The sequence below is a fragment of the Triturus cristatus genome, chromosome 7, assembly GCF_964204655.1.
Source record: "Triturus cristatus chromosome 7, aTriCri1.1, whole genome shotgun sequence".
Lineage (NCBI taxonomy): Eukaryota > Metazoa > Chordata > Amphibia > Caudata > Salamandridae > Triturus > Triturus cristatus.
Window position 1 is genome coordinate 195,500,001 of NC_140590.1, and position 27,617 is coordinate 195,527,617.

Genomic DNA, 27,617 nt, shown 5'->3' on the forward strand with positions numbered 1-27,617 from the left:
GCTATCCAATGACGTGGAGCTCTCTTCGGCCACAGCCTATTGCCTTGCCCCACTGAGGATTTTAGACTTTGATTCCATAAAATAAGTCCAAATTTAAAACTTCCAACTGGGTTGAACCTCGTTTCTTAATCCAACTTGCTAGACCTGTTGCTCTTAGAGTGGTCTTCCTCCAAACGTTTTGCCCTCACCTATGTTAGATCTGTCAGCTTTAGGGTGGTCTTCCTCCAAACATTTTGCCTTCATTCTTTTTGGCAGGGATTCTGCTCTTAAAACAGAACTATGTTTAGAGCCATAGAATATCAGTATGTAGGGAGTAAGTCGACATAACATCTCAGTACCTATGGGTCCCAGTCTGACTAGCTACAGTGTTTCACTTGCCCTCCTAACCTTACCAGAGAAACAAGTGTATTTGCACCCCAGAACACAACACTCTTGACCGTCTCAGGGATCGCGGTAACAAGACACTCTGCTCTCTCTATCATGTTCTGAAATGCAGTGTACGTGCTACAATTAGAAAACTAATGCATACTAAAAATGCTGTTAGCATGGTTATTAATCCATATATCATGAAAATCCCTGTCATTTTATAGGACAGAGTAACCTAAACCCTTCCCTCTCTTGTTCATGAGGCTAAAATGATTATAAATCAAAGATCTCTGGTATTACTGGCGGACCCATACCTTAGCCTTCACAGATGGATGTTCTACATCTCAGCAGACACAGTGCTCTTATCTAAAAATCTCGGGACCATGTGTCTGTGTTTTTCTCATGTATTCATCTACATTTGTGCTCATAAACAACAGCTGCATTCTTGTGTTATGTCTATGTGCTAGTGCCTGGCCTGAAAGATTAACAACTGACATTGTTATTTGTCCTTGTCAATGGTTTTCTGGCTAAATCCCAGGAAAAGAACAGAACAGTAGGCTCCACACCTACCCTATTATCAAAAGAGGGTAGAGATATTGCAAGGCTGAAGCTAAATAGTATAATTTAAAATTCAACAGTGCACCCCCCCTTTCCCTTATGAGGCACAAATTCCTATTGGATCTCCTGAAGGAAAAATGTCTTAAAGGATCCGCTTCCAGTACAACACCTATGCTTGACACTCTTGCTCACACCCTTGGACTAAGGTCATCGCCACTGGAAGTATGCAATTCTGTGGCTGTGGCCTTTTTATCCTAACTACAGATTTGCCATTTGTCACCTGATCCATCATCTGCTGTATAATCTGCAGATTTTACTCTAGAAATTTTTTCTAGCACAAATGGATCAAACATTGTCAAAACCGCATTGCGGTGAAGTAGAAAACCCTTTGTAGAGGTTGACTGGTCACTTTTAGGTTGCTAATCAGTGTATTTAGGTGTTGATAGTACTTATGAGGTTAGACATTTGCCCAGACTGTGTTAGCATGTGTCAAAATAACAAACTATTAAAGTAATACAATCAAAAAAGGGCACCTTTTCTTTCTGCATAATTCAACCTTGATACATAATTTGGTCCTCTAGTGCCTCATGAGGCAAGCGGCCGTGACTATGGTGCAAGGTAGAGGATGAGAGCCAAGAAATTAACAGGAACAACTGAGCATAGTGTTGGCCCTGAGTTTAAGAGCCCATGCAAAGCTGAGCCTTGAAAGTATGTGGCTTGCTAATCATGCAGCACAGATTATGTTAGGATATGGTAAGGAGTCTTCGAAATCCAAAAATTAAAACATGTAAACTTTTCACCTCAGTCAAAGCCACTGGAGTTATGGGATTCTGCAGCTGCATCTTGTTTCACATGATAATGAATTTGCCGCATTTGCTCCATAATCCACCATCTTCTCCATAATCTTCAGATTTTAATAACAATAAAATGGTTTCTAGCTCAAACTGATCAAAAGTTACAAACAAACGTGGAAACTGGACCAGAAAGTAGTGCAGCGCTTTACCTGACCATTGACACTACAACCTGTTTCCCAAGTTCCAAAGTCAACATACCCTCCTATTGCGGTGGGAAAAGCAATCATACACATGTCTATTTCACACACCCTTCTGCAGCCTCTTGAAACACTCTAATCTCAAATCAGAGAAGCAGCCCCTCTCTGACGGATATGCAGGGTCTCCTGGTGCACATCCTGCCGTGAACAGAGAAAAGGGGAGTGTTCAAGCCTCCCTTGTATATCTGTAATCATGGGAGTGTGAGTGAGCTCACAGAGAGCAGGTGCTGGACGAAGCAAGGTCAGTGGCACCCTCTAGCGCGCAGTCTACAGGAAACATAGGGCATAACCGATGGTTCAATATTGTTTCAGTCAAATATCTGTCTTTTTTTATAAATAGTCTAGTCACTAAGCAAGTCCAAGTGATATATTTGTCCATAGCCAGGACCTTTACCAATAGATATCCACCAAGGCGCATAAATGAGAAGAGATTTCTTGCTCGATAATGGCATTCATTTTCTATTCGTAATAAAATTAATATTTCTCTATATACTGAGATATGATTCTTCAATAAAAACACAAAAAAATGACATAGGTCATTTTAATCAAAAAAATGTCCATTATCGTATGTGTCAATAACAACCCGATTTAAATTCCAATTTTTAAGAATCACAACATTTAAAACATAAAAGAAACATGTGGGAACATTATCTACAAATTTCTATGACAATATTTTAAATGAAAATTCAATTTTTTAAATACTATCCACTAAAAATGTGACATATTTAGCAATTTAAATGTCTTCGAAATTCTTTGTAACGCTATATATTTTAACATTTAGATGCCGTCAGGGGGGCCTCAGTGAGAGAATTGGGGTCTTGGATACATGCTCGATTAGCAGGCGGCTAGGGCATAACATCTAAAAGCAGGATACCAGATGCTCTCAGTTGGGAACTCCCAACAGGGATACCGACTGTGCACAATGCATAGGACATTCCCGTCCCCACGGTTCTAAATCATCTATGTTATGAATTTGCACATGCTTTGGCTTTTTATATCTAAATGTTCTTACCTTCTTTTCTAGGTAAGAGAAGATCAAACTGATCACTTCCACAGGTTCCCGGATCATGTATTTTTGATAGAGAGATGCCTGTTTCTTTGTTTGAAAATATTGACAAGCCATCTGCAGTTCAAAGGATAAAAGCAATTGAAAAACCATTAGGTCTTGCCCTTTTAGGGACATACAAGAAATAGTTTTTGGCTGAGCTCTGTGCTTAACTGATGCTGCTTTAGATTAATCTTTACTCTCTTTAGCTGTGTTGGGCTACATTGGTTTCAGGAAGTTCAGTTCATAACTTAGCCATGCCCTTGTGCTGTGCTAAAGCTGAACTGTGCTGTTTCACCCTATAGCATTGTGCTGTGCGAGCATTCCAAGTTGCAAATATAAAGGTCTAAGGATGGAAACTTGATGGTAGATGCATACAAAACCTTATAACTACAGGCAACCTAAAAAACATGCTTTGCTCATGTGAAAACATACAAGCCAAAAACAAGAGGAACGTCTTTAAATGCCTTTTCAGTAAGCATCATTTTTATTAAGTGAAAGGCAAACAGTGAAAACTCCAAAATCTGTGCTCTCTGGCGATCCGTAGAACAATCAGCAGTAGAACAACCTCCTGAATCAGTGCTCTATGTGCTGACAATAAAACATCTAAAATGTCCTTAATAATCATAAAGGGTCTCCTTTTAAGAGATAAGCACATTGATCTGATGTCTCTGGATCTAAGTCGAATAGACTGCCACCTTTTTAAGACTAAATATCCCTTCTCAGTGGCAGTGTCCAGCACCGATGTTCAGACACAACAGATCTGAATATTATAGACAGTAAATTCCAGCTAGGGCAGTCAGAATCACCAAAACTCTCTGGAGTTAAAATGAGTGAAAAACGGTTGCATCAGTGGAATGATGAATACAGGCCCCAGCTAGGCCCGCAAGTACAAAGGGTTCGCCCTTCTGCGTACAAAATACTAGAAGGAAGTTGGCACGGAAACTGCAAATACAAAGACAAAGTTTATTAACCTTCAAAGGTGGTCCTACAACCTACACAACACTCTACAGTATTGCACAGAGTAGCACAAAGAACTTGTGCGCATGGTCCCCTTTTATACACAATAGGGGGGGCTCATAAGTAGACGGATACAACATGAAGCAAGATTTGTGACCTTATATGGACATGTTCAATACATGATCAATACATGGGCGGAGTTAACAGTTCCTAAGACCCGCGAAAACACATTCGAGCAAAGCCTAATTAGTAACAGATGTGGTCAGTCTTGAACATACAGGAAACGTACAAGGGGCTATTTATAGACTGTTGCTAGGCAGATCTCAGGAGTGACTGGCGAAGAGGTAGGACTCTTCTCGTGCAAAGCACATGGTTTCATGGCCATACAAGATGGCGGACAGTTAAACATAATGGAGTCTGAACATTGGTCAATATAAAGCAGAAAACGTAACTTCAGAGATGAAGAGCACATGTCTTCAGTGAATGCTTAATCATATCGCTGTTTTATTTACAACAGGAAGGCATAATGCAGATTCAACATCCTTTACAAAAACAATGCATTCCAAATTATTTGTATATTTATTTATTTTCTCCACCGTAAACAATCGCCTTTTCACTTTGGGATTTGTTAAGCAAGACAAAATAACTGTGCCATGTGAGCGCTGCTGCCATTAGTGGGTAGCAGAGCACGGGCAATAAACAGGCTGCGTAGACTGCCCACTCGCTGGGGTTCAGCTGCAGAATAGTACATAGAGACGTCCAGAGCTCTTGTCGGTGCAAGAATGGGTCAAATCCAAGAACCTAGGAACCTCCAATTCTCCAAAAGGCTCATCCGCTACAATGTGCAGCTCATCGAAGGTGAGGAGTTGCTGTGGAGGTTTGGAGGTGAAAAGAGGAGGGGAAGGGAGTCTAAAGCGAAGGAAGTGGAGGAGGCTCCCAAAAGCCCCCTCGCTTTCACTCTTAGCTTTACTCGTCTAGTTGGAATTTATTTGCAGTCTATAAAATCTTCTGACGCTCAAGTAAATACAGATATGAGGTAAGGGCGGCTGCACGGGACACTGCCCCGACCTCAAAGAAGTGGCAGAGAAGGAATGGGGAGGGAATACCACACAGCAGCCTAAGTATTCCATTAGGGGTAACATGACCACACAATTTAGCAGCAATATCATTGACTTCTCCTGAAGATGCTCAATATTAAAAAAAGTCATAATAGGGTTAGCCAACCAACTATCACAGGGTATTTTAAAATACTTGAAAGTGTAAATAAAGATCCCAGAGAAGGCATTAAAGACTGTGGAATACATGGAGAGCAAGCCGCTACGACCAAAGTTTCAATAAGGTAAGGCATAAGCCATAACCTGGGGTGTACACTTGTTAATGACCTATCTCTTTCTGGGAATAAAGACGTGGAAAGCAACCACTCACTAGCTGACAAAAGTCCCTGTATTGTATCTACAGTTTACAGTGTGGTCCTGCCAACAGCAAAAATCCATGGCCCACTTCAGGTAAAAACTCAGGTTCATGCCCCAGCGCTCAAATAGGTGGGCCTCAGCAAAAAAGTGCATCTAGTGGACATGTAGGTGAAATAAAACCTGTTCCTTTATCATTATCTGTGCTGGAGATAAAGTCTGTGACAGTCCCTAATGCAGATGCAACTTCTAGAATACATCAGGACATCAGCCTAAATTCAAACAACTTTGTAATTATGATACAATATGTAAGAATTGAGGCTCATTTTAAGATTTCAATAAAAGGGATTAAAAAGAAAAGGTTAAAAATGTGAACTATGTACAATTGATAAGACACGACCCACAATATGACATAACAGCGCCTCAAAATGCGCTGCGTCATGTGATCCACTCCCTAAAAACTGTCAGGAGAGTACTTAGTGCGCCTAATCCATTCTGTCATTAGGAACTTGGCTATTCAAAATACAGTCATACACGTTGCATTTGGCTTCAATATTCTGTATTCCTCCTTGTATCTCCTTACTCCCAGATTTCTACGGAGGGGAGCAATCCATTTAAATCAGGTGTACAGGGGGCAAAAAAATAACACATGTTCGGGTGACTCGGGGATCCCTTGGAATCAAGGGCAATATTCTTCAGTACTCTCTCCTACTTTACACCAATTCCTTTTGAAGTAATTTAAAGGTAGACAGCCGTACCTAAACTACAGGTATAGTTTCCTTGCTAGTGGGGGGTTCAATTTCATCCAGTGTGGGCTCAAATACCATAGTCTGTTTAAAATTCATAAAATCAATCGAAAGTGCCCCCTTACAATTTATTATCAGGCCAGTTCCAATAAAACCCCAATATACAGCTTTCAGATTAGATTTACTGATCTGGCTAAGGGTTTCCGTGTCTCTCCAACAGGCTTCCAGTCCTAGCTTAACTAGCAAGTTCTTGACTGTTATTGGAGGAAAGTTTGGTGTAAAAAGAAACTTGCTCGTATGCAATCCTCTTGAATAACCTGTAATACTGTAACCAACATGTTTGTGAGTACTAACGTTGCACCACATTTTACATATTGTACCTAGGGGAAGCTTTTCTATGTACTTCACTAACCAGTAACCCGAGTGGCCTAAAAATGGCCGCAAAAAAATGCGAGAACTCATCTGCGCATGGTGGGACATCTTTGCAGCTGCACAATAGCTTTTAACATGACTGCTCGAAATCCTCACATTAACGCACATGCTGTGCTGAAACTAACCCGTGCAAGTTTTACTAAGCTATTAATGCAAAAGAGATATCAAGTAAAGGGGGCTACAGTAGAAGTACGTGGTATACAGTGAATTCATTTAAGTTTGTATTCTAACATGTTTTTCTCTGGCTTTATTATTAGCTCGTATTTGGGCCTTGGAGGGTGACCGACGTCCCTATACCTTTGCGACAACTACTCATGCGTATTGCATCCTTGTCCTGAGACCAATGATGTCATTGAACTTCTGCCAAGAACATGTGCCCGGCAATGACATGGAAAGCTAAACTCTTGAAACTCCGAAAGGATGAAGCCGAAACATTTTACTACAGATTTATCGATCCACATATGAAATGCTTGTGGGAATAAAGCTTGTGGGTATTAAAATTAACAGGCGGGGAATTAGACAACAGAACTAAAGAAACTTATTGCACTTAGTATGGTGTGATGTCCTCACCCCACTGCCTGCCCCAATCAAATTGAGGGGTGTACATATAATTGAAACATTTAGGGGTGGATCATACATTAGAATTGGTATAACAGAGGTAAGTTTAGTTAGCAAGACACACTTGATGCTGATGCTATGCTGAGATGCTGCCCGAATTGCTGCAAGCTGATTGAAGAATCCAACACTAGGGAAGAATCGCGGAACAACTGAGGAGGCACATCTAGGAAGGGGTCCAGACGAGCCCAAGTCGGATAGAGTAGCACCAGAGAGGGTTGCAACGCTGGTGTTGCACTAAAAGAGGTTACCTTCCCGGTCCTGAACCTGCCCTGAATCCTTGATACTCTGATATCCAGGTCCTCACACCATTCCAGGTAAATATAGTTTAGTGGGGTAATGCTCCGTATTTGTTCTCTGTTCTTTCTCTCCTCAGGTACTGTCATCACAAGAATTTGATTACTGTGCATTGATTATAAGCTAACTGTACTATATTTCCTGATGGACAAATTTGGTGTGTTTACGTGTATTCTGATTTGACTCACAAAATTATTAATTCAGATAAATCTTTAAAACTCCTAAAGAGTCAGTGGTTTTTTTAAATTAAAAGTTAAATGTGTTATTATTTCCTTCCTTTTCTAAATCTAAAACTAGATCTATCGACAAAGTACATTTACATAAGGAGACAGGGAATGGTAATGATACTGGTGTAACAGGTCTCTAAGGTAAATCAAATTTGATGCCCGGCAGATATTTGCTAGCTCATTGAATGTATGAATGTAAATGGGCCCAAAGTGAGAGTTGTGTGTATATGGGTGTAGAGAGCTGGTAAACTCCGCTGCATCAGTTTTACTTGGTAGCAGAGGCATGGTTAGTTTAGTTAGTTAGGCAAGGATTGTATTTGTAAATTTGAATAATTATTTCATGTTCTAACCCAACCCGTTATGTATTGTTTTATGTTGTCTGGAATTTCCAAGGAATATTGAATAGCGGGTGGTAAATGGAAGCCACACTGCAGTGAGGTTATTGGTCCGGATCGAGAAAGTGCTGAAAGTTATACAGAACTAGAAGCACTAAGTTAGGGATTAATTTATTGTATGTTAGAGAGAATAATTTGGAATTATATCACCTAGAAAGGATAATACTGAATGAGTAGCAGGTTCTCTGATGCTTGTGTGAAAAGTGAAAAGGTTTTACTCAAAGTGTGTGAAGAGTAAGCGGAAGGGTTTTACTTGCAGTGAAAGAGATTTTACTATTCTTTGAATTAGTGGGTTAGAGACAATAGCGAATGTTTCTACATTGTGGAAATATGGATTTTCCTGGTCAGTTATGTCCCCTATCTTGGACCCCAACGGTTCCATGTGTATATCACAAGTACATATATGCCCCCCCCAGTTCCAGTTATGAAGACGCAAATACATGTATGCCCACCGTCAACATGTCCTCTGCCAGATCCGCCATGAATAGGCCGGATATTCCATTCTTAAATATGAAAGGCCACCGGCTTTATATGGTTCACTTATGCCATTTTTCAGTCCAGGCAAGTAGGCCCTGATTCTGTCATCAAACTCTTCTTGCCTTCTGCCTCTAAAGGCTCCAGCCCGAGCCTGCATCTGTGACCATGAACTTTGTCTCATTCTCTGCGCGGCTCACGAAGCCTGACATCAGCTTACTCTCTGCCAAGGACTGTATTTCACCTTCGAATTATCTGCTTCCCCCTCAGCCGATGCATTCCTGCCTAGTAGTTTAAGTAAACATTCCTCCAGTTACCAAGCAAAAAGGCCCATCTTCTCTGTCCTCATGCAAGTAATTCATAGCCCCGTTACCATGGAATATTCCTACCCCCTCGCATTCAGTGTAGACACTTAGACGCTTGTACACGCACAGTCAGTATAGAATAGATTCTGTCCGAGAGTCCTTCTTTTATGGATAACATAGTTCTTTAAACATAGGATGTTAGATATGATTTGGGATTAGGTTGACTTGACCCCCCAGACTTCTTGTCTCCACATATAGAGCTAATGTCAAGTCCCCGTCACCCCCTAGTTACACGTCAATTACACGTCATACTGCTGCGCGCGCATCAATGCCAAGTATTATCTTATAGATCCACCTATGTATTACGTCATAACCAATCATGTTCCTTTCTACTCATTAATACACCCATTTTCGGTACGCAAACCAAACGTCAATGTCCTTATCAATTGTTACGCCTACTATATTCACTTCATTATAATGTATGGACTATAAAAGTTACTTCTTGTCAATAAAGTATGTACTTCTCTTCCTGAACCCCCGTGGTGATGGAACTTGAAGCATCCGATTATAATCGACCACCGGAATAAAGTCCATTCCGAAACCCTAAATATCACGGATTCTGCCTCTCATTTTACTGAGCTATTTTATAATGTTTCTGTATCAAATTCAGTCCCGGTAAAGGAGAAATATTTACCACATGATGGCGCCCGAACAGGGACACTTTCTCATCTCACGCGCCGGCGGTGCGTTGCAGGCCCGGTCTCCTGCCACAGCTGGACGGACAATAACGCGTACCAGCAGGATTTCCTGTATCTCCCTCCGGTCAAGCGGGGGCGACTGAGACTGCGATCAACACCCAGACGAGGCGGTGAGAAGTGCGAAGTATCCCGACCAGAGCCTAGCTGAGAGAGCAAGATCCGAGGTATATAGAGACCCACCAGTCCGAAGTCAAGCCCAGTGTCCGACGAGTCGAGTCGAGTCGAGTCCGGTCCGGTTCAAGTTCAAGTTACTGAGGCCTTCCGTTTCCGAAGCTACCCGGTGAGTACCATTGCTGGGGAGGCATTTCTGACGTGCACATAGGTTGTGCCGGTCAAGACGGGTTTGGGTACACAAATCCGGTCTGCACTGTTTTAGCAGTGTATCTGTACTGTTTAGCAGTATATCAAGTATTCCGAAGTATTCCGAAGTGTCTAGTTATTGTCTAGTTATTGTCGAGAATTAAGCTTGGTGATTAGTTATGCAGACGATCATCATTGTTGTTTCAGTTAATGGTTTAATGTTAAATGTTTAAAGTGTTTAAGTATGTTCTGAATATCGTGGTATGAATGACTGTTCATTATCGTGTTTATTGTATTAAGTCTGTTCAAATTCAAGTATCAGGTCAAAATAAAGTATAAGGTCAGTTCTCAATATGCCGCTCTTTTCGAAATTAAGACAGATCACTACCAGAAAAGGGGTTCTCGAAGAAGCAGTCCCTATTCCTCCTAGGGACACTCCAGGGCACTTTATGTATCACAAACATGGCTTAGACGCTATATTATTTCTTGATTTATGGGTAGACTATACCAAGGGATTACCAGAAAGTCAGAGGTGGCCCACAGCGGGGACCTGGGATGCAGAGTGCATCATGAAAGTCGAGGAAGAGTTATGGAAAAGAAAAGTCAGACAGTCACAGAAAGACGCCGTTGAATTATGGCGTAAAGAATCACATAGACGAACAGAAAAAGCACGTAGACAGGAGGAGAAGAGTAAAGAGAATTCCAATAAAGTTCGAGAGAATCTATTAATTGAGGAAGGTATCCGAGTAAAATCAGAACAAGTAGACAGACAAAGAAATGCCCTTATGAATGGTATGTATCCCCTTCTGGCCGAAGGATTACCTAAGGCTACTCCAGAGACACCAAAAGACTTGCCAACCCCATTATTCCCAATAAAGGTACATCCTAAGGGGCGTCCTAGAACCGCAGAAGATGTTTTTCTTTCCTCATATTTAGATGACGCAGCTCCCGAGTATGCTAATTCCGCCCCACATAGACCGCATACCAGGGAGGTTCAACGCCAAGATCCAGTACCCGTATCCCTGCAGCAACAAATCGAGTCACAAGTTCCGGCAAGCACATCTGTTTCTGTATCCGCTCCTACAGCTACTTCTATGGCTGTGTCCACACCTGCAGTTGCTGTGTCACGTTCGACGAATCCTTTTACACCCGACGCCCCAGATGGGGCCGCGGGAGGAGCTGCCAATGTCTTTTCTACGCCACCCAGAATAAATAAACTTACTTTTCAAGAGTCAGCGCATTCACGTACACCCAAACTCCTTAGTGCTCGTGCGCTTAAGGAACTTCTTATAGATTGTAGATATGACCCGGTACCTGGAAAGGAGGACGAAATGACCCTAGCATCATTGCGTATCAGACGAGCCGCAGTGTATTTAGCGAAGTTACCAGGAATGACTGCGCATCTAGATAATATATATCATTTTGTCCAAACGGGGCGAGATCCAGAATGTATTTACAGAGCTATGGAATACCAGAAAGTAGAGATACAGGGGGAACTGTTACGTTTCCTCATAAACTGTGTGATCCGAAATCAAGACCGACCGGGGGTAGACCCGGAAGCAATGAAAATTCTTACAAGATGGAGCCAGAATATATCGGAAGGGAGACATGATAAACAAAACTGTATAATAGCCATGTGCCGAAAGATCCGTAAAGAAATAGAACGCCTACACGAAGAGCGATTAGAGGTAGACGAGTTCGAACAAAACGAGGAAGAAGGGTCAGGACTGCCCACAGGACAGTCAGACACCATAGCCTATGTAGGTAGAGGAAGATCTTGTAATAGGAATCAGACTAGATGTCATACTGACCCAATACGTCCAATATGTCTAGATAATAACAGGAATTTTCAAATACCTATAATTAATATAAGGTCTAACGAGCATTCGTTCCAAACCGCCGACAAACTACTCCGAGAACGAAGGGGTTATCATTTCCTCGATTCTATGGATGAACAAGATTTAGCCAGGGCAGCTGTCCATTGGGTGGACAGTCCCGGAAAATATAGTGATGATACAGTAGTACGCACATTTTTGAATCTTACCCCAGATGAACAAAGGTTAGCTGGGATTTATATGATTCAACAACTCATTATACTATATCGGAGTCAGCATTCGGACCCTGGTCCCTTGCCTGACATACTGACTGAATTACTTATGAATAAATGGAGAGGTCCAGGTACTGAATTAATTAAAGAAATTCTAGAATCAAGAAAGCAGTATATTCTTTTTGTATGTTCAGAACATGTTCCATTGTCCGTCAAGGAAAGAACCACGTATCACATAGATAGACAGAATCCCTTACGAGAAGTGCACCCAATAAAGGGTGAGGACAATCAGTTTAAACGCGTATTTGTATATACGCCCATATCGAAAATAGAATTGTTAGAAATGAAGAAAGTGGTACCCAGTCATGACAAAGACCCAGCGGGTTTTCACCGAGAAATTAAAGACATGTTACTCATGGGAGAGTATACCTACCCCGACATTATGACAATATTAAAGGTGTTGATGCCTGCTGGCATTTATGAGAAACTCAAGGAAAAAGAGTGGGAGATAGGTGATCAAAAGATAGAATGGTCAGCATTAGAAGCAGAAGAAAGGGCCCGAGGTCCAGGTTCGGGGCTTGGGGACAAAACTAAAGCACTACCAGGTCTACTAGTACAGGTACTACCACGTTTATTGACTACGAAAAAGGAAGATTGGGGTACAATTTCAGCCTGTAAGCAGAAGCAAGATGAAGACACTAGTGATTACTATGCCCGATTTGAAAAATGTTTTGGTATAAATAGTGGCATAAAAGCAAGTAGCGAATCATACCCACATCTGTTTGTAACAAAATTAGTAGAAAATGCTCTGCCCCCAGTAAAGAATAGAGTATTAAAATTCGAGAGTACCTGGCAAGGTAACACTCCAACACAAATGTTACAAATGTTACAGTACCACCACAATAGAATTAAAGAGGAACAAGAACATGAACACAGACGCATGAAAGACACGAAAATGAAAATGCTAGTTTCACAGACAGTTCCAGCTGAAGGACATAAAAAGGGTATGACACATTCCGATTCAGCAGGACCTGTAAAGGGGACATGCAATTATTGTAAAAAGCCAGGCCATTACGCACACGATTGTCCAGTTTTAAAACATAATATCGCCATAGGTAAAACACAAGAAAGATCACGGCCACTAAGACAAGATCAGAATGAACAAGGAGCTATGCAGCATGCCCAGGCCATGCCAGCCGCACAACAGCCAATACAGTTTGTGCCAGCTGCACCACCGTTGCCTGCTGCTGCCACACAGACAACAACACGACAAATGTATCAGACCGCACAGTATGAATATCCCGAGTATCAGCGTTACGCATGAACAAGCCTAGAGAGGGAAGTTGACTTACCCCTTATCGAGATTCCTGTAGATCAAGAAGGACCTTATGTACATAGTAAATTATTAGGTCAAGATAGAAAATTTTTACTCGATACAGGGGCAAGTCGAACAACTATAAAACGTAGTGAAGTTCCAGGGGCACCCCTCTCAGGCTCACAGAATATTTCCCTTGGTTTTTCAGGAAAACCTATTGTTAATGAAGTGTCACAACCTCTGCCACTTACGATAGGACCTTTGACCCGAACTACAGATTTATTGCTTACTAAATCATGTCCAGAAAATCTATTAGGAATAAAAACGTTAAAAGCTCTAGGAGCTATAATATGTTGTTCTCCGGAAGGAGTAAGATTGTTTTTACGTGATTTTAAAGGTCATTATGTATCTAGAGACATGGATCCCCGACTGCAGACCTTACCTACACGTCTATGGGCACAAGGCCCTACTGATGTTGGTTGCATGAACATTACACCATATCGAGTCACACTAAAGGCAGGAGTGGTGCTACCACGAATGCGACAATACAAGTTACCACCAGATGCTGTAGTGGCTTTACTACAAATCATTGACGAACTCATTGCCCAAGGAGTAGTTGTGGAAACAGACTCCAATATATGTAATTCACCGATAATACCGATTCTTAAACGAACAGATCCTACAGCGCCGCCAGTATATCGATTGGTTATTGATCTGCGCGAGTTAAACAAATGCATTGTGCCACAATTTCCTGTGGTCCCAGATATCTCGTCATTATTGACAGCTATTGATTCCGAAGCAACATTCTTTACTGTAATTGATCTCAAAAACGCCTTTTTCAGCGTCCCAATAGATCCGGAAAGCCAATATTTGTTCGGATTTAGTTTAAATGGACGTAGCTTTAAATTCACACGCGCACCTCAAGGATTTACAGAAAGCCCCAGCATCTATAGCCAAGCACTGAAACGAGAACTTGACAGTATCCACATGCCAGTTAACACTGCCTTGCTTCAATATGTCGATGATCTGTTGATCACCGCAAGAAGCGAACCTGAATGTGAGAAAGCATCACTGACAGTTTTACAATTTCTAGCCGAAAAAGGGCACAAGGTGTCCCCTTCTAAGCTGCAATTCTGTGTCCAGCAAGTTGTTTATCTTGGACACTCGCTGGACAAGGAGGGAAGGCAGCTTACACCCGACCGCATTCAGTTAATAACTAACATGCCAATACCCAAGACACAAAAGGAGGTGCGGGCTTTCATAGGCCTCACTTCATACTGTAGACAGTGGATCCCGCAGTATGCATTTCTAGCAAAACCACTCATTCAATTGACAACACAGGAGGCAGCCACATCGACTGTTCTCCCTTGGACTCAGGAACACACACAAGCTTTTGAAAGCCTAAAGAAAGCTTTATGTCAAGCACCCGTTTTAGCAACGCCATGTTACAGAAAACAGTTTACACTCTTTGTTACAGAACGCGAAGGTACTGCTTTGTCAGTACTCACACAGGATCAAGCAGGAGCACACAAACCATGTGCCTATTTCTCTAGTACATTAGATCCCGTAGCTCAGGCTTTGCCTGCGTGCCTGAAATCAGTAGCAGCGACAGCTTTAGCAATCAGACAAAGCGATGCCATAGTGTTAGGACATCCATTGACAGTTCAAGTTCCCCACGCAGTAGAGGTTCTTGTAAATAGAACGCAAACACAACACTTGACTATAGCGCGACTTACAGGATATGAACTTACATTGTTTCAGCCACATATAGAAATAAGACGCTGTAACACATTGAATCCTGCCACACTTTTGCCAGTAACCGGAACAGACCCACTAGCCCATGACTGTATTGAAGTTATTACTGTAACGACAAAACCCAGACAAGACTTGACCGATGTTCCATTGTCAGATCCAGACTTGACATTTTATGTCGATGGTTCATGCATGAGAACAAGTACAGGAGAGTTAGTAGCCGCTTATGCAGTCACAACAGATACTGAAGTCATTGAAACTAATCGTATAAATACTTTGTCAGCTCAAGCCGCAGAGCTCATCGCTCTGACACAAGCCTGTATTCAAGCCACGAATAAAAAAGTCAACATATACACTGATTCACGTTATGCATTCGGAGTTGTACATGACTTCGGCGTGCTGTGGCGAGAGAGAGGTTATTTAACTTCCCACGGTGCCCACATTCAGCACGGACCCCTCATTCACGCATTATTAGATGCAATATATCTACCCACTGTAATATCAATTATGAAATGTAAGGCCCATACGAAGGTTACTGATATCATTTCCCAAGGCAATGATCTAGCCGACAGAACAGCTAAACTGACTGCTCAAACTCAGACCCCCGACAGGACAAAGACAATAGTCCCGACACCGACACATTGTATGACCGTTAAAGATCCTACTCTTGACGTAATTGACATACAGACACATGCTACACCAGACGAAATAAAGAAATGGACCGAGTTAGGAGGGATCCAAACGGACCAAGGATGGATGATGAAGGAGAGGTCTGTATGGTTCCTTCCTGATTCAATGGTCCAAGTCGTAATTAACACTATACATAGTCCGGCACATCTAGGAGAAAAAGCTATGCTAGACAGCATTCAACACATTTGGTTCAATAAACATTTACGAGCAGCAGCTAAACAAAAGGTCCGTACCTGTATGATCTGTTGCCAGTTCAACCCAGGAAAAAGTGTTCCCGTAGAACAGGGTGGATTTCATCCTCCTGATCACCCTTTTGAAGTCCTACAGATGGATTATATCCAGATGGAACGATGTCGAGGATTCAAATATGTTCTCGTAGTTGTCTGCGCTCTGTCCCGTTGGACAGAGGCGTACCCGGTTTCAGATTACACTGCCCCGACTACTGCCAAACAGTTGGTTCGAGAATTCTTCCCACGATACGGTTTACCACGTGTTGTCTATTCAGATAACGGCCAGCCGTTCTCATCCGAATTAATGAAACACGTTTCACTTCTGCTAGGATATCAGTGGAAATTCCACTGTGTCCGACATCCCGAGGCAGCAGGTCTCGTAGAAAGACATAATCAGACACTGAAAATCAGACTGTCCAAAATATGCAGAGAGAAAGGGGTCGACTGGATAGTAGCATTACCAGTTGCACTTTTTTACATGAGAATGGTAGCACACTCTAGAACAGGGCTATCCCCGTATGAGGTGATCTTCGGTAGACCACCGAATATGTGGGGGACGCCTATACCACGCAAAATAACTGATATTGACTGTAATATGCTGACAGATTACTTGGCTTCCTTGATGTCTGCACTACAATCTTCTCGTTCACAGGTAGCTGCAGCCTTTCCCGACAACACTGAGGTGAAACCCCATGACGTTGTTCCGGGTAATCTTGTCTTTGTGAGGAATTTCGACCGAAGGACTCAGCTGGAGCCCAGGTGGAAAGCACCCAAGTTGGTCCTGTTGACCACAAGAACAGCCGTGAAGATCGAGGGCCGCAAGGGCTGGATTCATTCAAGCCACATCAAGAAATTTCATGGACTATCTTCGGATATAGACACTGTGCCCTGCACTCCCTCACAGACTGATACAAAACTCCCTTTTGTTGAACCTAACAAATCTGAAAATTATAAACTAAAGCTTAGGCCCAACCAGTCGAGCAATTTGATTGTTTAAGTCCTCTCCAAGGTGAAGCGGTTGAATTGTCTCTGACATGTATCCCTTGGACCTGAGTAGAGAAAATACCCGAAAAATGTTGAAACGACAGGCGTATTGTAAATCACTGCGTAGCCACTGCATAGTGACATTATTAATTTTGTTTTTGTTGAGTCTTTTAATAATTATTACAAGTATGTTGTTGCACATATATTACCCTATTTCTAGACATGTTTATAATGTTGCTGCTGAACATTCTTTTAGTGACTTACCTCCGCATGAATTGTCTTATAGACTTGCGCTGCGCAATAACACTTTCATTAGTATGTTACATCATTCCCATCAGACTAGTAATGCCACCAATTGTTGGGTGTGTGGCCGACTCCCTCCCTATCAGAATTATGAAGGAGTCCTGCCTTTCTTTCCACATTCATTCACACATAATGGCTCCTGTGGAGCATGGTTTAGTTTAATTAATTCCATAGACTCAGACACAGCAGTTTACCAAGACCATTGGATATGGGGAAACCTGAACCTAGTTTTACTCAAAGTCTGCTACCCTGACAAGGAGGGTCGTCCCAAAAGAACAGGAACTGATCTAGAAAATGAAGTGTATGGATTAGGTAATTTTACACCTAATCTCATGATTCTAAATGTCGTATCCGAAGTTGAGCTAGTCTTACCCACCATGTCAGTATTCCCAGCAAAAGGTGAATTGTGTGTAAGAAAGGTTGGTTCCATACATATGGGCCATAGTAAATGCACTACTATGGTAGAATTCAGTGATCAAGGAAAATCTTCATTCAGAGCTTCTCGCCACTCCTACTTTATATGTGGTCAGACTGCATATATGCGTCTACCCCTAGATTGGGATGGTACCTGCTACATTGCATTCCTTTTGCCACCTGTTTTCCTAGCTCCTCCTGATTATTACAGAAATATTCATTTAGTACACAACAGAGAACGGAGAGATCTCCCCATTGTCGATTACACTGAGACGGCATGGGACAAGTATGTAGATTTTAATAAAGGCATCTTTCCCTATATAGGTACTGTTACTAATAGTAAGCTGATACGTAGATTAACTAGAACCCTTGAAGCAGTAGTGAATGAGACTATTTCCGCCTTAGGCAATTTAACGGAAGAACAGTCTGCTATGCGGATTGTTGTGCTTCAAAATCGTCTTGTCCTTGACGTCATCCTGGCTGATAGGGGCGGAGCTTGTAGGGTCATCGGATCAAGCTGTTGCGTATTCATACCAGAAAATTCGCCATCTGTATATAAAGCCATCACTCGCCTTCATAAGATTGTAAGCCAGATACACCGGAACCCAGGCACTTGGACTTGGTCCAGTTGGTTTTGGAATGCGGTATCAGCCTGGGGATGGAGAGTTCTATCCTTCCTAGGTATTGGCCTTCTCATACTATTCAGTTGCTGTCTATGTCTACAATGTGGACCAGCGATTTGTGGTCTGTGTGCCACATCGTGTATCCCACATCAAGATTTTCATTCAAGATCCCGGAAGAAGAAAGAAGAACAAATGATGCTATATGAACAGATCAATGGATTGATGAAGATTGATATCTCTTGAAGGGCAAGTAGGGGACAAGGAGGGAATGTGGAAATATGGATTTTCCTGGTCAGTTATGTCCCCTATCTTGGACCCCAACGGTTCCATGTGTATATCACAAGTACATATATGCCCCCCCCCAGTTCCAGTTATGAAGACGCAAATACATGTATGCCCACCGTCAACATGTCCTCTGCCAGATCCGCCATGAATAGGCCGGATATTCCATTCTTAAATATGAAAGGCCACCGGCTTTATATGGTTCACTTATGCCATTTTTCAGTCCAGGCAAGTAGGCCCTGATTCTGTCATCAAACTCTTCTTGCCTTCTGCCTCTAAAGGCTCCAGCCCGAGCCTGCATCTGTGACCATGAACTTTGTCTCATTCTCTGCGCGGCTCACGAAGCCTGACATCAGCTTACTCTCTGCCAAGGACTGTATTTCACCTTCGAATTATCTGCTTCCCCCTCAGCCGATGCATTCCTGCCTAGTAGTTTAAGTAAACATTCCTCCAGTTACCAAGCAAAAAGGCCCATCTTCTCTGTCCTCATGCAAGTAATTCATAGCCCCGTTACCATGGAATATTCCTACCCCCTCGCATTCAGTGTAGACACTTAGACGCTTGTACACGCACAGTCAGTATAGAATAGATTCTGTCCGAGAGTCCTTCTTTTATGGATAACATAGTTCTTTAAACATAGGATGTTAGATATGATTTGGGATTAGGTTGACTTGACCCCCCAGACTTCTTGTCTCCACATATAGAGCTAATGTCAAGTCCCCGTCACCCCCTAGTTACACGTCAATTACACGTCATACTGCTGCGCGCGCATCAATGCCAAGTATTATCTTATAGATCCACCTATGTATTACGTCATAACCAATCATGTTCCTTTCTACTCATTAATACACCCATTTTCGGTACGCAAACCAAACGTCAATGTCCTTATCAATTGTTACGCCTACTATATTCACTTCATTATAATGTATGGACTATAAAAGTTACTTCTTGTCAATAAAGTATGTACTTCTCTTCCTGAACCCCCGTGGTGATGGAACTTGAAGCATCCGATTATAATCGACCACCGGAATAAAGTCCATTCCGAAACCCTAAATATCACGGATTCTGCCTCTCATTTTACTGAGCTATTTTATAATGTTTCTGTATCAAATTCAGTCCCGGTAAAGGAGAAATATTTACCACATGATGGTGCCCGAACAGGGACACTTTCTCATCTCACGCGCCGGCGGTGCGTTGCAGGCCCGGTCTCCTGCCACAGCTGGACGGACAATAACGCGTACCAGCAGGATTTCCTGTATCTCCCTCCGGTCAAGCGGGGGCGACTGAGACTGCGATCAACACCCAGACGAGGCGGTGAGAAGTGCGAAGTATCCCGACCAGAGCCTAGCTGAGAGAGCAAGATCCGAGGTATATAGAGACCCACCAGTCCGAAGTCAAGCCCAGTGTCCGACGAGTCGAGTCGAGTCGAGTCCGGTCCGGTTCAAGTTCAAGTTACTGAGGCCTTCCGTTTCCGAAGCTACCCGGTGAGTACCATTGCTGGGGAGGCATTTCTGACGTGCACATAGGTTGTGCCGGTCAAGACGGGTTTGGGTACACAAATCCGGTCTGCACTGTTTTAGCAGTGTATCTGTACTGTTTAGCAGTATATCAAGTATTCCGAAGTATTCCGAAGTGTCTAGTTATTGTCTAGTTATTGTCGAGAATTAAGCTTGGTGATTAGTTATGCAGACGATCATCATTGTTGTTTCAGTTAATGGTTTAATGTTAAATGTTTAAAGTGTTTAAGTATGTTCTGAATATCGTGGTATGAATGACTGTTCATTATCGTGTTTATTGTATTAAGTCTGTTCAAATTCAAGTATCAGGTCAAAATAAAGTATAAGGTCAGTTCTCAATATGCCGCTCTTTTCGAAATTAAGACAGATCACTACCAGAAAAGGGGTTCTCGAAGAAGCAGTCCCTATTCCTCCTAGGGACACTCCAGGGCACTTTATGTATCACAAACATGGCTTAGACGCTATATTATTTCTTGATTTATGGGTAGACTATACCAAGGGATTACCAGAAAGTCAGAGGTGGCCCACAGCGGGGACCTGGGATGCAGAGTGCATCATGAAAGTCGAGGAAGAGTTATGGAAAAGAAAAGTCAGACAGTCACAGAAAGACGCCGTTGAATTATGGCGTAAAGAATCACATAGACGAACAGAAAAAGCACGTAGACAGGAGGAGAAGAGTAAAGAGAATTCCAATAAAGTTCGAGAGAATCTATTAATTGAGGAAGGTATCCGAGTAAAATCAGAACAAGTAGACAGACAAAGAAATGCCCTTATGAATGGTATGTATCCCCTTCTGGCCGAAGGATTACCTAAGGCTACTCCAGAGACACCAAAAGACTTGCCAACCCCATTATTCCCAATAAAGGTACATCCTAAGGGGCGTCCTAGAACCGCAGAAGATGTTTTTCTTTCCTCATATTTAGATGACGCAGCTCCCGAGTATGCTAATTCCGCCCCACATAGACCGCATACCAGGGAGGTTCAACGCCAAGATCCAGTACCCGTATCCCTGCAGCAACAAATCGAGTCACAAGTTCCGGCAAGCACATCTGTTTCTGTATCCGCTCCTACAGCTACTTCTATGGCTGTGTCCACACCTGCAGTTGCTGTGTCACGTTCGACGAATCCTTTTACACCCGACGCCCCAGATGGGGCCGCGGGAGGAGCTGCCAATGTCTTTTCTACGCCACCCAGAATAAATAAACTTACTTTTCAAGAGTCAGCGCATTCACGTACACCCAAACTCCTTAGTGCTCGTGCGCTTAAGGAACTTCTTATAGATTGTAGATATGACCCGGTACCTGGAAAGGAGGACGAAATGACCCTAGCATCATTGCGTATCAGACGAGCCGCAGTGTATTTAGCGAAGTTACCAGGAATGACTGCGCATCTAGATAATATATATCATTTTGTCCAAACGGGGCGAGATCCAGAATGTATTTACAGAGCTATGGAATACCAGAAAGTAGAGATACAGGGGGAACTGTTACGTTTCCTCATAAACTGTGTGATCCGAAATCAAGACCGACCGGGGGTAGACCCGGAAGCAATGAAAATTCTTACAAGATGGAGCCAGAATATATCGGAAGGGAGACATGATAAACAAAACTGTATAATAGCCATGTGCCGAAAGATCCGTAAAGAAATAGAACGCCTACACGAAGAGCGATTAGAGGTAGACGAGTTCGAACAAAACGAGGAAGAAGGGTCAGGACTGCCCACAGGACAGTCAGACACCATAGCCTATGTAGGTAGAGGAAGATCTTGTAATAGGAATCAGACTAGATGTCATACTGACCCAATACGTCCAATATGTCTAGATAATAACAGGAATTTTCAAATACCTATAATTAATATAAGGTCTAACGAGCATTCGTTCCAAACCGCCGACAAACTACTCCGAGAACGAAGGGGTTATCATTTCCTCGATTCTATGGATGAACAAGATTTAGCCAGGGCAGCTGTCCATTGGGTGGACAGTCCCGGAAAATATAGTGATGATACAGTAGTACGCACATTTTTGAATCTTACCCCAGATGAACAAAGGTTAGCTGGGATTTATATGATTCAACAACTCATTATACTATATCGGAGTCAGCATTCGGACCCTGGTCCCTTGCCTGACATACTGACTGAATTACTTATGAATAAATGGAGAGGTCCAGGTACTGAATTAATTAAAGAAATTCTAGAATCAAGAAAGCAGTATATTCTTTTTGTATGTTCAGAACATGTTCCATTGTCCGTCAAGGAAAGAACCACGTATCACATAGATAGACAGAATCCCTTACGAGAAGTGCACCCAATAAAGGGTGAGGACAATCAGTTTAAACGCGTATTTGTATATACGCCCATATCGAAAATAGAATTGTTAGAAATGAAGAAAGTGGTACCCAGTCATGACAAAGACCCAGCGGGTTTTCACCGAGAAATTAAAGACATGTTACTCATGGGAGAGTATACCTACCCCGACATTATGACAATATTAAAGGTGTTGATGCCTGCTGGCATTTATGAGAAACTCAAGGAAAAAGAGTGGGAGATAGGTGATCAAAAGATAGAATGGTCAGCATTAGAAGCAGAAGAAAGGGCCCGAGGTCCAGGTTCGGGGCTTGGGGACAAAACTAAAGCACTACCAGGTCTACTAGTACAGGTACTACCACGTTTATTGACTACGAAAAAGGAAGATTGGGGTACAATTTCAGCCTGTAAGCAGAAGCAAGATGAAGACACTAGTGATTACTATGCCCGATTTGAAAAATGTTTTGGTATAAATAGTGGCATAAAAGCAAGTAGCGAATCATACCCACATCTGTTTGTAACAAAATTAGTAGAAAATGCTCTGCCCCCAGTAAAGAATAGAGTATTAAAATTCGAGAGTACCTGGCAAGGTAACACTCCAACACAAATGTTACAAATGTTACAGTACCACCACAATAGAATTAAAGAGGAACAAGAACATGAACACAGACGCATGAAAGACACGAAAATGAAAATGCTAGTTTCACAGACAGTTCCAGCTGAAGGACATAAAAAGGGTATGACACATTCCGATTCAGCAGGACCTGTAAAGGGGACATGCAATTATTGTAAAAAGCCAGGCCATTACGCACACGATTGTCCAGTTTTAAAACATAATATCGCCATAGGTAAAACACAAGAAAGATCACGGCCACTAAGACAAGATCAGAATGAACAAGGAGCTATGCAGCATGCCCAGGCCATGCCAGCCGCACAACAGCCAATACAGTTTGTGCCAGCTGCACCACCGTTGCCTGCTGCTGCCACACAGACAACAACACGACAAATGTATCAGACCGCACAGTATGAATATCCCGAGTATCAGCGTTACGCATGAACAAGCCTAGAGAGGGAAGTTGACTTACCCCTTATCGAGATTCCTGTAGATCAAGAAGGACCTTATGTACATAGTAAATTATTAGGTCAAGATAGAAAATTTTTACTCGATACAGGGGCAAGTCGAACAACTATAAAACGTAGTGAAGTTCCAGGGGCACCCCTCTCAGGCTCACAGAATATTTCCCTTGGTTTTTCAGGAAAACCTATTGTTAATGAAGTGTCACAACCTCTGCCACTTACGATAGGACCTTTGACCCGAACTACAGATTTATTGCTTACTAAATCATGTCCAGAAAATCTATTAGGAATAAAAACGTTAAAAGCTCTAGGAGCTATAATATGTTGTTCTCCGGAAGGAGTAAGATTGTTTTTACGTGATTTTAAAGGTCATTATGTATCTAGAGACATGGATCCCCGACTGCAGACCTTACCTACACGTCTATGGGCACAAGGCCCTACTGATGTTGGTTGCATGAACATTACACCATATCGAGTCACACTAAAGGCAGGAGTGGTGCTACCACGAATGCGACAATACAAGTTACCACCAGATGCTGTAGTGGCTTTACTACAAATCATTGACGAACTCATTGCCCAAGGAGTAGTTGTGGAAACAGACTCCAATATATGTAATTCACCGATAATACCGATTCTTAAACGAACAGATCCTACAGCGCCGCCAGTATATCGATTGGTTATTGATCTGCGCGAGTTAAACAAATGCATTGTGCCACAATTTCCTGTGGTCCCAGATATCTCGTCATTATTGACAGCTATTGATTCCGAAGCAACATTCTTTACTGTAATTGATCTCAAAAACGCCTTTTTCAGCGTCCCAATAGATCCGGAAAGCCAATATTTGTTCGGATTTAGTTTAAATGGACGTAGCTTTAAATTCACACGCGCACCTCAAGGATTTACAGAAAGCCCCAGCATCTATAGCCAAGCACTGAAACGAGAACTTGACAGTATCCACATGCCAGTTAACACTGCCTTGCTTCAATATGTCGATGATCTGTTGATCACCGCAAGAAGCGAACCTGAATGTGAGAAAGCATCACTGACAGTTTTACAATTTCTAGCCGAAAAAGGGCACAAGGTGTCCCCTTCTAAGCTGCAATTCTGTGTCCAGCAAGTTGTTTATCTTGGACACTCGCTGGACAAGGAGGGAAGGCAGCTTACACCCGACCGCATTCAGTTAATAACTAACATGCCAATACCCAAGACACAAAAGGAGGTGCGGGCTTTCATAGGCCTCACTTCATACTGTAGACAGTGGATCCCGCAGTATGCATTTCTAGCAAAACCACTCATTCAATTGACAACACAGGAGGCAGCCACATCGACTGTTCTCCCTTGGACTCAGGAACACACACAAGCTTTTGAAAGCCTAAAGAAAGCTTTATGTCAAGCACCCGTTTTAGCAACGCCATGTTACAGAAAACAGTTTACACTCTTTGTTACAGAACGCGAAGGTACTGCTTTGTCAGTACTCACACAGGATCAAGCAGGAGCACACAAACCATGTGCCTATTTCTCTAGTACATTAGATCCCGTAGCTCAGGCTTTGCCTGCGTGCCTGAAATCAGTAGCAGCGACAGCTTTAGCAATCAGACAAAGCGATGCCATAGTGTTAGGACATCCATTGACAGTTCAAGTTCCCCACGCAGTAGAGGTTCTTGTAAATAGAACGCAAACACAACACTTGACTATAGCGCGACTTACAGGATATGAACTTACATTGTTTCAGCCACATATAGAAATAAGACGCTGTAACACATTGAATCCTGCCACACTTTTGCCAGTAACCGGAACAGACCCACTAGCCCATGACTGTATTGAAGTTATTACTGTAACGACAAAACCCAGACAAGACTTGACCGATGTTCCATTGTCAGATCCAGACTTGACATTTTATGTCGATGGTTCATGCATGAGAACAAGTACAGGAGAGTTAGTAGCCGCTTATGCAGTCACAACAGATACTGAAGTCATTGAAACTAATCGTATAAATACTTTGTCAGCTCAAGCCGCAGAGCTCATCGCTCTGACACAAGCCTGTATTCAAGCCACGAATAAAAAAGTCAACATATACACTGATTCACGTTATGCATTCGGAGTTGTACATGACTTCGGCGTGCTGTGGCGAGAGAGAGGTTATTTAACTTCCCACGGTGCCCACATTCAGCACGGACCCCTCATTCACGCATTATTAGATGCAATATATCTACCCACTGTAATATCAATTATGAAATGTAAGGCCCATACGAAGGTTACTGATATCATTTCCCAAGGCAATGATCTAGCCGACAGAACAGCTAAACTGACTGCTCAAACTCAGACTCCCGACAGGACAAAGACAATAGTCCCGACACCGACACATTGTATGACCGTTAAAGATCCTACTCTTGACGTAATTGACATACAGACACATGCTACACCAGACGAAATAAAGAAATGGACCGAGTTAGGAGGGATCCAAACGGACCAAGGATGGATGATGAAGGAGAGGTCTGTATGGTTCCTTCCTGATTCAATGGTCCAAGTCGTAATTAACACTATACATAGTCCGGCACATCTAGGAGAAAAAGCTATGCTAGACAGCATTCAACACATTTGGTTCAATAAACATTTACGAGCAGCAGCTAAACAAAAGGTCCGTACCTGTATGATCTGTTGCCAGTTCAACCCAGGAAAAAGTGTTCCCGTAGAACAGGGTGGATTTCATCCTCCTGATCACCCTTTTGAAGTCCTACAGATGGATTATATCCAGATGGAACGATGTCGAGGATTCAAATATGTTCTCGTAGTTGTCTGCGCTCTGTCCCGTTGGACAGAGGCGTACCCGGTTTCAGATTACACTGCCCCGACTACTGCCAAACAGTTGGTTCGAGAATTCTTCCCACGATACGGTTTACCACGTGTTGTCTATTCAGATAACGGCCAGCCGTTCTCATCCGAATTAATGAAACACGTTTCACTTCTGCTAGGATATCAGTGGAAATTCCACTGTGTCCGACATCCCGAGGCAGCAGGTCTCGTAGAAAGACATAATCAGACACTGAAAATCAGACTGTCCAAAATATGCAGAGAGAAAGGGGTCGACTGGATAGTAGCATTACCAGTTGCACTTTTTTACATGAGAATGGTACCACACTCTAGAACAGGGCTATCCCCGTATGAGGTGATCTTCGGTAGACCACCGAATATGTGGGGGACGCCTATACCACGCAAAATAACTGATATTGACTGTAATATGCTGACAGATTACTTGGCTTCCTTGATGTCTGCACTACAATCTTCTCGTTCACAGGTAGCTGCAGCCTTTCCCGACAACACTGAGGTGAAACCCCATGACGTTGTTCCGGGTAATCTTGTCTTTGTGAGGAATTTCGACCGAAGGACTCAGCTGGAGCCCAGGTGGAAAGCACCCAAGTTGGTCCTGTTGACCACAAGAACAGCCGTGAAGATCGAGGGCCGCAAGGGCTGGATTCATTCAAGCCACATCAAGAAATTTCATGGACTATCTTCGGATATAGACACTGTGCCCTGCACTCCCTCACAGACTGATACAAAACTCCCTTTTGTTGAACCTAACAAATCTGAAAATTATAAACTAAAGCTTAGGCCCAACCAGTCGAGCAATTTGATTGTTTAAGTCCTCTCCAAGGTGAAGCGGTTGAATTGTCTCTGACATGTATCCCTTGGACCTGAGTAGAGAAAATACCCGAAAAATGTTGAAACGACAGGCGTATTGTAAATCACTGCGTAGCCACTGCATAGTGACATTATTAATTTTGTTTTTGTTGAGTCTTTTAATAATTATTACAAGTATGTTGTTGCACATATATTACCCTATTTCTAGACATGTTTATAATGTTGCTGCTGAACATTCTTTTAGTGACTTACCTCCGCATGAATTGTCTTATAGACTTGCGCTGCGCAATAACACTTTCATTAGTATGTTACATCATTCCCATCAGACTAGTAATGCCACCAATTGTTGGGTGTGTGGCCGACTCCCTCCCTATCAGAATTATGAAGGAGTCCTGCCTTTCTTTCCACATTCATTCACACATAATGGCTCCTGTGGAGCATGGTTTAGTTTAATTAATTCCATAGACTCAGACACAGCAGTTTACCAAGACCATTGGATATGGGG

The 27,617-nt window shown here is 42.6% G+C and overlaps 1 protein-coding gene across 2 annotated transcripts in view; it reads right to left on the bottom strand.

Annotated features, from left to right (window-relative positions):
* LOC146809204 (putative methyltransferase DDB_G0268948) overlaps nucleotides 1-27,617 on the bottom strand; it is a 260,260-nt gene that overhangs the window by 141,371 nt on the left and 91,272 nt on the right. For both annotated transcript variants that reach the window (XM_085616022.1, XM_085616023.1), the window contains one exon: nucleotides 2,988-3,098. In XM_085616022.1, coding sequence (XP_085472148.1) covers nucleotides 2,988-3,098 — 111 coding nt within the window. The remainder of the gene's footprint in view (nucleotides 1-2,987; nucleotides 3,099-27,617) is intronic.